The sequence below is a fragment of the Giraffa tippelskirchi genome, chromosome 7 (assembly GCF_054371585.1).
Source record: "Giraffa tippelskirchi isolate mGirTip1 chromosome 7, T2T-mGirTip1v1.2.pri, whole genome shotgun sequence".
Taxonomy (NCBI): Eukaryota; Metazoa; Chordata; class Mammalia; order Artiodactyla; family Giraffidae; genus Giraffa; species Giraffa tippelskirchi.
In genome coordinates, this window is record NC_137281.1 from 73,355,051 (window position 1) to 73,369,246 (window position 14,196).

The 14,196-nt window shown below is 43.6% G+C and overlaps 1 protein-coding gene across 1 annotated transcript in view; it reads right to left on the reverse strand.

Annotated features, from left to right (window-relative positions):
- Window positions 1-386: 386 nt before the first annotated feature.
- The window catches only part of GCNT4 (glucosaminyl (N-acetyl) transferase 4), a 29,079-nt gene continuing 15,269 nt past the window's right edge, over window positions 387-14,196 (reverse strand). The window contains exon 2 of the mRNA XM_081505828.1: window positions 387-4,706. Within this exon, the coding sequence (XP_081361954.1) occupies window positions 3,341-4,705 (1,365 nt within the window). The 5' untranslated portion in view covers window position 4,706 and the 3' untranslated portion in view covers window positions 387-3,340. The remainder of the gene's footprint in view (window positions 4,707-14,196) is intronic.

Genomic DNA, 14,196 nt, shown 5'->3' on the forward strand with positions numbered 1-14,196 from the left:
TAGGGCAGGCATCCTGGTGCAGAGAGGAAGGGTTGATTTTCCAGGGACTGAGGAATGAAAGACAAAGAGCTCAACCTACTCTATTAAGAACAAACTTCCATAAAGTAGTCAACCAAGCTAGAATATTTCTCTACATAGTTAATCTGAGAGGAGAAACTAACCTGAAGGAGAATTAAGAGAAATTCTGGAACATTCTTTGTGACTTTGCCAAATTAAATTCAAGTTTGTGCACCTATATTCTACGTATAATCCACACAATGATTTTTTTATTTTGATGCTGAAGTGAAATTAACTGTGCTCTTCAAATACTGGGCAAGTGTCATCAACTGAAAGAGTATGGGGAACCAGTACAAACAGAAAAAGGAAACATCAGAGATTCCAAGGGCTTGGTTTTGGAGGCACATTTTATTTGACAGTACTAGAGAATTAACATCTAGTAACAGCATAATACAAAAATGCAACACCAATCTATTTAAAACTCATATAATGGGAACATGTCTTTCAAGAAACGTGGGAAAAAAAGTTGGAGATTTTGAGACACGTTTATAAAAATGTTAACAAAAATCAAAACTCATTCCATCATCATCATTCACTTTACATTCTCATGAAAAGACTGTCATTTTGTTTTCTCCACAGTATGTCAAAAATATACACTTATGCATAATATTCACATTCTGGAAGGCAAGAGAAATCTTCAAGTTTAATCCCCTAAATTTAAACATTACATATATTTCGATGAAAATAACCTAAACATTAAAAATAGCAGCAACACTGGTCTTTAAATTACAGTAGATTATTCACATAATGTAGACATATTTGGGTGGTTCTTTCACTATTATCTGATACAATTTACAAACTCCAAGGTAATGATCTCATCATCAAATAACATAGAATCTAGTGTCAATAAATACTATGCAAAGAATTATGAAACACAGATTGCCAAACATTCTCCAGACTAGAGAGAACCATACTAAAACATTTTAGGGGAGAACTAGGTTTGAAGGAGGTTTGAAGGCATGCAGGAATCTGTGGGATTCCCAAGGCAAGAGAGAATGATCTGACAAGCTCCCCAAAATGACAGGCAAACTGTCAGGAACTGAATCCTGAGAAATGTGTCCATGGGGACAAGGCACTGTCACCTCTTCATGGTGCCATGTTTCACTTGAATATGGCATTAAAGTGATTAACTGGAAAATTTCCCAATAGACAAAGGATAGGCTCATTTCTCACCAGGAGACAAGACATTGGACCAGGAGGTCGCTATTTATTTCTCATCATTTACATTATTCTGATGACCAAAGGCATAAAAAATATTTCAGCAGGGCTTTGTGTTTTTAATCCTGGATGGTAGGAAAAGTATTTCTACCCCTACTCCTGATTTAAGCCACTGGGCCGATTTCCTAATCCTACTGGCTTAAAAAGGACCCCAAATGTGGGGACAGGAGTTTCGTCATAACTGGACTCAGTTACAGAAGTTGCCTTGAAGATTGTGCCTTCTTTTTATATTTGGAAGGTTTTTCAGAAAAGGTGAATGGTTAAATATCACGATGGGGTTGGGATCTCTGTTTGCCTCACAGTAAGACTGCTTGCTGATATTTCAATAGTTTGTCCCCATCTTCAAGCCACTTCATATACGATTTCATTTGATACTCTCACATAGAAATCTGTGAGGCAGCCAGGACACATCCACGTGTTCACTTTATAGACTAAGAAGACTGAGGCTCCTGGAGATCAAAGCGATAAGCTTGTCACAGTCACACACATGGATAAACTGGTCATTTGAAGGAGGTAGGGAAAAAAAGAGAATATAAATGAGTTCATGAGGAAAAGAAAGGGAGACAGACGTGGTGCCACTTGGCAGACAGTATCATAAACTTTAAAACAAGCAAAAGGCATCTCACATGTAGAACACAGACATTTAAAAAACACATTTAAATACTTCAATCTTCCCAACTGTCTCACACTAGCCTGGATTACCATATCTTTATGTAGTTACTGAGGCTGACATTGAAACATAAGATCACCAAGAAATTCTTACATGAGTTTCATGATTTCCCAGTAGACATAAAAATATTATAAACTGTTCTGAGGACCCCCCACTCCTGTCTAATTTCACCTCCAGCAATTACAGGAAAATACATGTATATTTTGACTCATTTTGGTAGTTTTCTAAGGTATAGTTTTCACAAAATATTATTAGTGAATATTCTTGCTATGTCCTTAGGAAAATTAGCTTTTTCTCTCTTGGATCAAAGTTGAGAACACTGCAATAAACTTAGGGCTTTGATAATTTTACGTTTGAACTCTACTTGATTTGATAGTTGTTGGAGAAGAACACGTTTTAAATGACTAATAGTTAATTTAGAAAGCTGTCTTATTTCATACAATCTTCTGAAGAAAATTCAGTGATTCTTAGCTTGATAGTTTCACAAAACAAAATTATACCTATTGCACTATATAAAAAAAAAAAACAACTTACATGTACTGATAATCTATGAACTGAAAGACTTAGGTTCAATGTTCTGGAGAGTGACACTTTGAACTGTCAATCAGTTCTTAATTTTAATCAGTAAATATGTTTTAAAGAAACAGCTGAATTAAAATAGGAGGCCATTCATGACACCATTGCAAAATGTGATGGAAAAGTCATACAAATCCCTTCCTTCCTCCTCAGCATCACCCGCCCCTCCTTCCAGGGATGCCCCCCCACCTTCCTAACATTCACACACTAGAAATACCCTGCCATCAAAGTTGCCAGACCCTGCACTCAATAAACAAGGGACTACAAGGTAAGTTACGCTTTGGCAAGTAGGAAATTGAACAATTCTTTGAGTTCTTCTGAGGTAGTACAGTCTTTCTAATATTCTAAGAGTTGAGAAGAGTCTAAGGAGCTGAATTAACAGGCAAGTGGAGTGCTGGTCACTGTACTTAAACCCCGCTCTGAAACTGGTGGGTAACAGGGTTATGTAATTACTCCACGACTTCTTCAATGGCACCCTGATGGTTATGTGGAGAACCTAAGATATTAAGATTGCTGTATGACTGGGGCAACTGTAACTCATGACAACTTGGATTTAATTCCTATATATTTTTTAAAAAGTACCTGGTATACAGCAGAAACTCAATACATATCAGATTACTGACTGTTTAAAATCTCCCACTTAGCTCAGCGAGATTACAAGTGAAAACAAACATAAAAACACCCAACCAGTTGCAGACTAATTGTCACCAAAGGCCAGGTCACTTTCCCTTGTTCGTGGAATTGTAGACACCTTTCAAATGGTACTGGCCATGGTATAGCATGCCATTCCATCTTAACCTTATTTCCATTACAATTTTATCATGAGGTGGTTATGGAAGGTTTATCCTTAAATAACTTTTCTGAAGGCAGTGTGATCCACTTTCTCTGCTGTTCTTCAAGCTTTTCTGCCAAGCATTTAATCAAGACAGGGTCCACCTTAGAATCAAATTTATTAGCAAACCAATGTCCATGTTTCATAAGCCACCTTAGTTCTGCTGCTCCATAGATACACACACTTCGGAGGTGAGAGCCAGTACAACTGGGATAGAAAAGGCCTTCTAGATAATTCCATTTGACCAGGCGGGTCTTACTCTGCAGGTCAGACACATCCTGGGCTGTCCTAGAAATCTCCCCGGGGATTCCTGGTACCCGAATTAAGGTAGCCCAAAAGTGCTCATCAGGTGAGTATGTATCTTTAGACCAGGCAAAAAAGTCTTTAACAAAGGAGTTGTTGAAAATATACTTAATGAATGCTCGACTTAATACAAAATAAGCACTGCCAACAAATATCTCGATGTTATGAGGGGGCGCTTCCTTGGAAATGTTTGTCCTCATCGGCAGTTTCACATATTCATAAGGTACCTGTCTGAGTTCATGGTGATAAGTGAATCTTTCCATCTTAGTGCTAGGGGGTTTCACTGTCTCTAACATATTTGATCCATTGAGTTTCTTCAACTCTGACACTAACTCAAAGTTTGACTTCAAAGGAAAATCCTGCCCACACAGGTTGATAACATATTTCCACTGAACTGAAGACTTGAGAAGGTCTGACAAGCAATTTAAATCAGCCTGGAGCCTGGAAATGTGTGCGTACTGCACAGTCTCTAATTTGGAAGCAATGAAAATATTGGAGAAGCACTTAGCTAAATTGTTCATGGCAACTTTGAAGGTATCTGATGATTTTTGGTCATAATGGATGCAATAAATATTGTGCTGGTTGTATATAGCAAGGATTAGCCTTTCAACCATAATTGCATCTTTGTGAACAACCAAAGAATAGGCTATTGGGAAGCTTTTCTCCTCCTCTGAAACAAGCTTTCCATCGTAGCTTCGTAGGGCCTGATAAATGTCACAATCACTGGTAATTGCCACAACATCATCATCATCCAAGTCAATGATGGTTCTTCTTCTTATTTCCAGACTCTTGCCAATTTCCAAAGGCTCCTGTTCATAGACACCTGAACAGTTAATCTCATATCCGACTTCATTCTTGATATGAGTGTATCTGTTCCTTACAAAAGGCGAGGTACTTAGAGAGTACTCAACCAAGTAAATGCCCCGTTCAGGGAAGAGGAATCGTTTAACATTTAGGAGCTTCAACAAGGAGAACAGCCATAGGGTTAGAAACAGGATGAAAACTTTCTGTTGGAGGTGATATTTAAAACAACATTTGAATGTCTTCATTCTGTAAGAGAACAAAGGAACAATTCAGTTAAAATAGGAAGAGAAAATTAGTTCAATTCAACCAGCATTCCCGAGGTGCCTACCACACACTAGGCCGAATGCTGGGCCCAGAGATGACTTAAATAAGTGTTCTTGCCCTTTAAAGAATCCAGAAATAAGGAAATGGAAATATGTACAACGGTTGTATTTTGTCGTATTCTCTGTTAGATATCTAATTTTGAGAGATATTGGTTACCAAATATTAGAATGAATAATAATGTTAACTCCTTAAATATAGGTACTAAGTATCTTAATTGTCTGATTTTCTGCTTAGCATATTTGCAGAAGGATTGCTGTGGTTTGGACAGAGGTCTGGATTTTTTAGTAGTCATATACGGATGTGAGAGCCTGACCATAAAAAAATTTGAACACCAAAGAATTGATGCTTTTGAGCTGTGGCGCTGGAGAAGACTCGAGAATCCTTTGGACAGCAAGAAGATCAAACCAGTTCATCCTAAAGGAAATCAGTCCTGAATATTCATTGGAAGGACTGATGCTGAAGCTCCAAAGCTTTGGCCACCTGATGCGAAGAGCTGACTCATTGGAAAAGACCCTGATGCTGGGCAAGATTGAAGGCAGGAGGAGAAGGGGGTGACAGAGGATGAGATGGTTGGATGGCATCATTGACTCAATGGACATGAGTTTGAGCAAACTCTGGGAGATAGTGAAGAACAGGGAAGTGTGGAGTGCTGCATGAAGTTCACGGGGTCACAAAGAGTTGGACACAACTGAGCGACTGAATAACAACAACAAAGAGGTCATTGAAAATGTAAATGACCCAGCTGAGGCTAAAAGGAATATCCATCTTGATTTTACCTTCAGATTCTGATTAGATCTAGATCTGAAGTCAAATGGGGAAAGCCCAGTGAACTCCACTGCTATAAACTGAATGTCTGCATCCTCCCCCAAAGTTTAAGTTGAAACCTAATCACCAATTTAAGTTGATTGTATCAGGAGGTGGGGTTTTGGGGGAAGTTTTTAGGTTTTGAGGGTGAAGTCCAAATACATAGGACAGGTGCTCTTAGAAAAGAGACCCCAGGCAGCTGGCTCCCTTGCCCCTTCCATCATGTGAGGACACCAGGGAAGACTGTTGTCTATGAGCCAAGAAGCAAGCCCTCATCAGGCATGGGATCTGCTGGAGTCTTGGTCCTGGACATCCCAGCCTCCAGAACTGTCAGAAAGACATTTCTGTTGTTTATAAGCCACCCAGTCCATGGTATTTTATTATAGCTGCCTGTGTAGACTAAGACACTCACCTTCAGAAATAAGAGCAGTGGGCAGACTCCAAAGGAGGCTATAGTAAATATTAGACATTGTAAAATTTTATTCAGATTACACAAATTTGGTAAACTTGCACATTTCCCTTATTTTGTTAGCTCCCATTTCCTCACAGGGATTAGCAATTTAGCCCTTAAAATGAAAAGAATCTGACTCATTAAGAGTAGGTGGTAGGGGGCCAGTTTGGCTGAATTTGTCAGTTTTATGTACTCATCCAGAAGGGTTCATGTGTGTGAAGGTTCCCTGCAGTTCAGGCTAAAAACTGAAAACCACTAAGACATCCTACAGGGCAGTGGTTAATTACACCCAGCCTGAGACGAATGTGCACGTGCCGCTGTGGGACAGTCCGCAACAGACTGTCAGATAGAAATAGGACCATGCAGAAAACAGTGTAGCATGAGCTCACATGTGTGTCCAAAAAAAGACTATACACACCCAGCAGCCTACACAGAGAGCACACGTCAGTTAGCTTTTTCTTTCTCTGTCACAGCTGCTCAACTCAGCCACTATAATGGGAAAGCAGCCACAGATAGTGTGTAAATGACTGGACGAGCCTGTATGTAAATGACTGTGTGCCAATAAAACTTTATTTACAAAAACAGTCAGCTGAAGGCCAATATTTTCATAAGGACGAAGAATCTGGGGCCTGGGGAAGAGGGGATTTATTTTTCACCAAATAGCCTTTCGGACTGTTTGAATGTGAAAAATGATTATATGACTGCACCCAAATAGACGAACATCTTTAAAAAATGATTATATCACTTTATCAGATAAAAATGGGCTACCCAGTGGAAGGGTATTACATGTACTTATTTGGGGAGCAGCAGGAAATGGGCAAATCCATGAAGTATTACCCTGAGGCTTGAGGACCAGGGCTGGCCAAGCTCCTAGCGGTGCCTCCAGGAGGGTCAGATACTGAGAACTGGGGAGGTCTGAGGAGCCCGTATAGAATTTCCTTATACATCTCAATAAGTCTTAAACAAGGACATAATCATTGAACCCAATTTCCTTAGAAAGAAATAGCAAGACATTTGAAGCTGATTTACTTTTGTAGATTTCTTTTATATAGATTAACTGAAAAAGCTCTTGTAGGAATGACATACACTGATTCACCTTCACTTGAATTACTCCCTTTAAAGAATGACACTTTATTTATCAACAGTGAAGTGCCCTGCAGTCTGTGTTCTCCCTGCCACACCTCAGACTCTCCTCTGGGTTTCCCCAGGGTCCTATTCTCAGCTTACTGCTCTTCTCACGAACACTCTCCCTCACTTTCAGGATTTCTCCTTCCCTGTGTACAGTGCCAGCATCTTTATCTTCAGCCTCCACCTCTTGCCCAAGCTTCTGACATGAACATCCAACTGCTTGATAGACACCTCCACTTAGACAGCCATGGGCACTCCACCTCAATGAGGCCGTAAGTGAACACGACATCGTCACCTCTCCTCTGTTTTCCATCTCAGTTTATCCACTCAGTGACTCAAGCTTGAGAAGCAAGCGCCACCGGACTCTTCCATTTCCTGTGCACCCACATGGTCATCTCACACACCCTCAAACTCAGCCTTTCCTCTCCTTCCCACTTACCAGGCCCAGACAACATCTTTGCTGACCATCCTCCTCATCCTTACGAAAAGCAAAGGCTTCAGTGCCCAGGGGGATAACCTGCTGACTCGCCCCAGAGCTGGGAGAGCCCCTTTCAGGATTTCATAAAAGCTCTTTCTGATCAAAGGGCTTGTACCTCCACCCCTTGTTCCTTCTAACCTGGGAAAGGGAGTGCTTTCAATGACATTTTTGGCCGTAGTGAGCAGGAGAAGGAGCTTTACTTGGACTTAGGACAGGACAGAACTGGAAGGCTGCTTGTTTCCCCTGATGTTAAAGGCTGCCCTGGAGACAGGTTAAGTTCTCCTTCTTAAAAATGCCTGGCATGGGAGGAGAGTCAGAAAGCAAGCTTCTGGGCCACCCCGATTCCCTCACTGTCTTCCTTTAGAATTAACTCTCCTCCCTGGTTGGCAAAGCTCAGCCCTAGGACCCAGAACGCTCCCATCAGACTTCTCTCAGGGTGCTGCCACCTCTCCTGCCCCAGGCACCCTGCGACCCTCCCTCTGGGCAGCCCTGGCCTCCTGGCTCAGCTCAGACTGCCCGAGAAAACCAGCATAGCCATGCACCCTCGACAAACACCCCATCGGCTCTTTCCCTCTTAATGGCTCACGGGCAGAGAGCAGGCGGGTGTGTCTCTGCCTTGAAGTAGTCTTATAATTATACTACAAATAATTCCCCACTCCTGGGAAAAGGGGTATTTCCTTCCTACCCAGCCAGGCAGGTGAGGAAGCTGGCGTACTGGGGAGTTATCACCACACGGGTGCAAGCACCTAGTGATGAGGCAGAAGGAAATGGCAACAAAGGTTGACGGCTGCATCAAATGAGTTCTATCTGGATAATTCAATGAAACCCCAACAGGGACGAGGAATAAAGCATTCTTCCCAAACCATCCTCTTTCCCCCTGCCCTCCCAGGCATTGTTCACGGTCTCAAAGGAAACAGCAGGCACACCAAAGTACACCCCAGCTAAGTGGTTATAATTGCCTTCAGGGTTAAATGGCCACAGCCATTAGCAGCTCTTCAATGAACTCGCCTTCAACAGCAATTTAAAACCCAGCGCTGTCACTGCAGTACTTGCTTCCTCACAGGGGCAGGAAGGGGAATGGGAAATCACCAGGGAAGGAAAATGGTGAATGTGGTCTAGCTTGGGCACCCAGAATGGGGGCCCACCATCCATGTTGCAGGCGAGTTGGCCTCTGCCCCTCCAGACCCCTCCCCTGCCTGCTCCCTCCCTGCACACCTGCACACCCGCACACCTTCCAGGAGCGCACAGGAAGGGGGTGGGGGAGAAGAGAAAGCAGATGGAGGGCTCAGGGCACCCCAGACCCAGGCTTCAGTCCCTGGAGGGGCAGTAGCTTTAAGACTGAACAAGCGACCCTTTTGAGACCCTCTTGAGTCTCAAACTGGGGACTGGAAATGCTCCCTGCTCCCTGGGCTGTGAGGGTTCCGGAGCCTGGGTGAAAGGAGTCGCCCATAGAGGCCCTCAGAACACATCCCAGGTCTTTTCTTTCCCAGCGTCCAGCTTGCCTGGGAAGATCAAATCGTGGTTTTTTTCCCAGTATACAGGATGTACTGATTTTTTTTTTTTTTTAAAGAAAAGAATCCACTAGGTAATTATAGGCAGACAATGTGAAAGAAATGACCTTCACTTTTCTGACCAAATGAGGAGGTGGAAAGGCAGAAGGAAGACTAGAGAGGCTGAGAGTTAAGTTCTTGCTCCAGGCAGAGCGGGAGAAGAGGCAGTCACACATGGTCCCATTCAGCTTGTGGGAGGCCCCACGTGGGCCCCTGGGCGAGCCCCTTACCCGCCACCCGTCTGTCCCCATCAGTAAAAGGATGTAAATAACAGTAACTACCTAAAGGGATTTGAAGGCCAAATGAGGTAATGCACGGAGCTTTGGCATAGTCCAGATCCTGGCTCCCTGGTTAACGCTGGTGTGGCTTCCCCCTCACCCTCATCATCTCTTCCTCAACACCCCAACCTCCTTCCTCCTCCTGTTACTACCACTACTCATTGACTTCTTTAAAGATCCTGCCCAGACCTATGGCTTATTGGGCTATTTTTCAATCTGTCTCCCATTTTACCCCAAAGGGTTGACATAAATTCAATATTTTAGAATCAATGCCTGAATGTTTTCATGTAATGCTCTTTATTAATTTAACAATACCGTTATTATTGGTTCTAGGTACTCCATATGTAGCAACAATTTCCTCCACGGATCAACCAGGTAGATACTACCTCTATCCCTCTAACACGACAGGAAACTGAGGCACATGGAGATTAAGAAATTGCCCAAGATTATAAAGAGCTAGTACTGAAGAATTGATGCTTTTGAACTGTGGTGTTGGAGAAGACTCTTGAGAGTCCTATGGACTGCAAGGAGATCAAACCAGTCAATCCTAAAGGAAATCAGTCCTGAATATTCATTGGAAGGACTAATGCTGAAGCTGAAGCTCCAAAACTTTGGCCACCTGATGGAAGAGCCAACTCATTGGAAAAGACCCTGATGCTGGGAAAGATTGAAGGCAGGAGGAGAAGGGGGTGGCAGAGGATGAGATGGTTGGGTGGCATCACCGACTCAATGGACATGAGTTTGAACAAACTCAGGGAGATGGTGAAGAATAGGGAAGCCTGGTATAGTGCAATCCATGGGGTCACAAAGAGTCAGACACAACTCAGTAACTGAACAACGACCTAAAGAGCTAGAAAGTGCTTCAGCTGGAACTTGAACCCAAGACAGTTTTGTGCAGGGACAAACCCTGTAGGCAATGCTGTTTTTTGGAATATAAATAAAAAACATTTTTCCCAACAGTTTTAGTCCTCAGTTAAAATTTCTCATTACTATGTCTGATCTAGCTGTCCTAAAGTTGGAACAGAAGTGAACATCGAATCATGTTTGACATCCGGAGACCTTCCACTCAGTTTAAGGGCTTGTTTAAATGGGGAATTAGCCTGGAGGAATGCTAGCTGATGGACAAGTTCTGTTCCTGCAGCCAGGGGCTGGGGTCAGTCTACATGCTGATGAAGAGATTAGTCCATGCTTCAGTCAATGGAATCTAAGAAAGGAAAAGGAAGTGAGCTCACCCTAAGAAATTCTGCCATCAGTTACTCTTGTGTCCTGTCACTGACTATTCACTGATTCACTTGTTCTTGTAGTGACCAGGGTTAAAAATTGGATCCTCTGAGAATCACTAATTATTTTAGAAAATTTTCTGGGTGCAATTTCTCTCTACATAGTGAATATATCCTCTGTGTAAGTGTGTGTGTGTGTGTGTGTGTGTGTGTGTGTGTGTGTGTGTGTGTGTGTGCGCGCTCAGTCACTCAGTCATGTCTGACTCTTTGTGACCCCATGGACTGTAGCCCACAAGACTCCTTTGACCATGGAATTTTCCAGGCAAGCATACCAGAGCAAGTTGCCATTTCCTACTCCAGGGCATCTTCCTGACCCAGAGATCAAACCTTTATCTCCTGCATCTCCTGCACTGGCAGGTGGATTCTTTACCACTAGTGCCACATGGGAAGGCCTCCTATAAATTTTTAAAGTTTGAATCACTATATGTCAGTGTAAAAAATAAGATTTGAAGAGTTTATTGATATAGAAATGTCAGAATTTTGTTTCTTTCTTACAGAGAGGAATTACTTAAAAACACTAATAAAAAGATGAGCTCACCAAAAGAAAAATCCTGTCCTTCTACTGCAGAGCCTTGATTTCAACAAAGCCACTCATTCTCCCCTTGATGACGTTCTCATCAACAAACTCAAGGAAAGTTTTGGAGTAAGACCACGAGTGGAGGGATGGCACAGCCTAGATGCATTTCTTCAGTGCCCCCAGAGCACCTGCAGTCAGCAAAGGAGCAGGGAGGCCAGTTTTTTGCTCTGATGACCTTACATCTTCATTGTTCTAGAGGGATGATCGCTATCAGTTCAGTTCAGTCACTCAGTCGTGTCTGACTCTTTGCAACCCCATGGACTGCAGCACGCCAGGCTTCCCTGTCCATCACCAACTCCCGGAGCTTGCTCAAACTCATGTCCATTGAGTCAGTGATGCCATCCAACCATCTCATCCTCTGTCGTCCCCTTCTCCTCCCTCCTTCAATCTTTCCCAGCATCAGGGTCTTTGCAAAGAAGTCAGTTCTTCGCATCAGGTGGCCAAAGTATTGGAGTTTCAGCTTCAGCATCAGTCCTTCCAATGAATATTCAGGACTGATTTCCTTTAGGATGGACTGGTTTGATCTCCTTGCAGTCAAAAGGATGACTGCAAAAGGCAAGTAATTACCGGACTGTGAGCAGGTAAACAGTAAGCACAGTGTGGCTGGGGCTTCCCTGGGGGCTCAGTGGTAAAGAATTCACCCGCCAAGCCAGGAGACATGGGTTTGATCCCTGATCTGGGAGGATCCCACATGCCGAGGAGCAACTGAGCCTGTGCTCTACAACTACTGAGCCCGTGCTGTAGGGCCCGGGAGCCCCGACTGCTGAGCCCACGCTCTAGGGCCCGGGAACCCGACTGCTGAGCCCACGCTCTAGGGCCCGGGAGCCCACGCTCTAGGGCCCGGGAGCCCCGACTGCTGAGCCCACATGCTGCATCCACTGAAGCCCCTGTGCCCTAGGGCCCGTGCTCCACAACAAGAGAAGCCCCCGCAGTGAGAAGCCCGAGTGCACCACTGGAGAGCAGCCCCTGCTTGCTGCAACTAGAGAAGAGCCAGCACAGCAGTGGAGACCCAGCACAGGCAAAAAAGGAGAGGAAAGAACCGTGTGACTGAGCCAGTGAGACAGCACCATACAAATGAGGACAGATGGTCCTCAGATAATAAGAGGCTGTAGTCTCAAAAAAGAGGAGAAAAAAGTATTCCAGTCACTGTAAAAGTAAACTTTCTTTTTTCCCTATTTTTTTAAATCAGAAAGTCAGAACAGTCCAAGGAAGAAAACAAAGCTGACCAGTAATCCACCACCTGGCTATAGTCCTCTGTGGACAGTGTATCCATCCAGACTGCTTTTAGTAAACATACCTGTTTTGGCTTGTTCTTTTTGTTGTTGCTGTAAAAACACACATTTTTTTTTTTAGTTCTTTTTTTTAAATTAATTCTTAATGGAGGATAGTTGATTTTCAGTGTTGTGTTAGCTTCTGCTGTACAGCAAAGTGAATCCATTATATATGTAGATATATCCACTCTTTCTTAGATTCTATATATAGGTCATTGCAGAGTACTGAGTGGAGAAGGAAATGGCAACCCACTCCAGTGTTCTTGCCTAGAGAACCCTGAGGACAGAGGAGCCTGGTGGGCTGCCGTCTATGGGGTCTCACAGAGTTGGACACGACTGAAGCAACTTAGCAGCAGCAGCAGCAGCAGAGTACTGAGTGGAGTTCCCTGGGCTGTTCAGTAAGTCCTTATTAGTTATCTCTTTCCTATATAGTAGTGTATGTATGTTGATCCCAATTAATCCCCTTGTCCCCACCCTTGGCTTGAAATCTCACTCTATAGGCACTGTTGTAGCTGTTTCTTTTATTTCAAAATATAGTGTGAATGAGTCTTATTCTAAACTGGGTCTGTGAACTGTTAGAAAATAAAGGATTTCTAACTGAGGTCAACATACTTTTCTACAGGAAGAAACAGTGAAACAATAGAATTGACTTTTCGGGGACTTTCCCACTAAAGCTGAATTAATTATCCCATAATTCCTGAAGAAGCTTAGAAGCAAAAGCTAAAGCTGCCAGGGACTTAAATGGCGATCTGAGTCCAAATTCCTCCTTCTCTAAGTGAGGAAGCACAGGCCTAGTTGTCATTAGCTGCTGGCTCACTCCTCACCTTCCCCCACTACATACGCCTTTGTATTTCCAGCTGCTTCTCTTCAAGGGACTGGGCAGAGGGGGACGTCTGCTGCCCCCACCCAGGTCCCTCAGAAGGCACTCGGTCCATCTGGCTCCACTGCCCCTTAGCTGAGGCTGTGCTGCCAGCGTCAGAGGACACGGGCCCATCTGTCTAATGGTCCATGCTGAGCGTCAGTACCACTTACAGTATCTCAGGAATTCCAGCCAATTAACCTGTGGGGGAGGTACTATCGTCTCCGTTTTTCAGATGAGGGAACTGAGTTGCAGAGGATGAAGAGCTAATTTGTGGAAAAGCCAGGATTTTCAACTCTGGCTGATTTCAGAGCGTACACTAGTAACTGGAACGCAAGCCTGCCCTTCAGCCTCCTGGCAGCAGAAGAGCCCTGTTGGTTCTACAACTAAAAGGTGGGGGAATCCACCCATCCCTTTCCATTCTCTACAGGAGCCACTCTAATCTGGGCCAGCACCATCTTTTGCTTGTATATGAAGTAACCTCCTTACTTGCCCCACTTGTTTCCCTCTAACCCACTCTCTGTACTGTAGCCAAAAGTATCTTTTAAAACCGTCAGTCAGATCACACCCTGGCCTGGCCCCACTCCCCACACCTACACCACCTTCATTTGGGTTTCATTGCACTTAAAAGTAAAATCAGAAGTCCTTTCCATGGCCAGAAGGCCTGGCCAGTTCTTGCTCCTGCCTTCCTCTCCAACTAACTTCATTTCATTCAGTCTTTTTTTTTTTTTTTTTT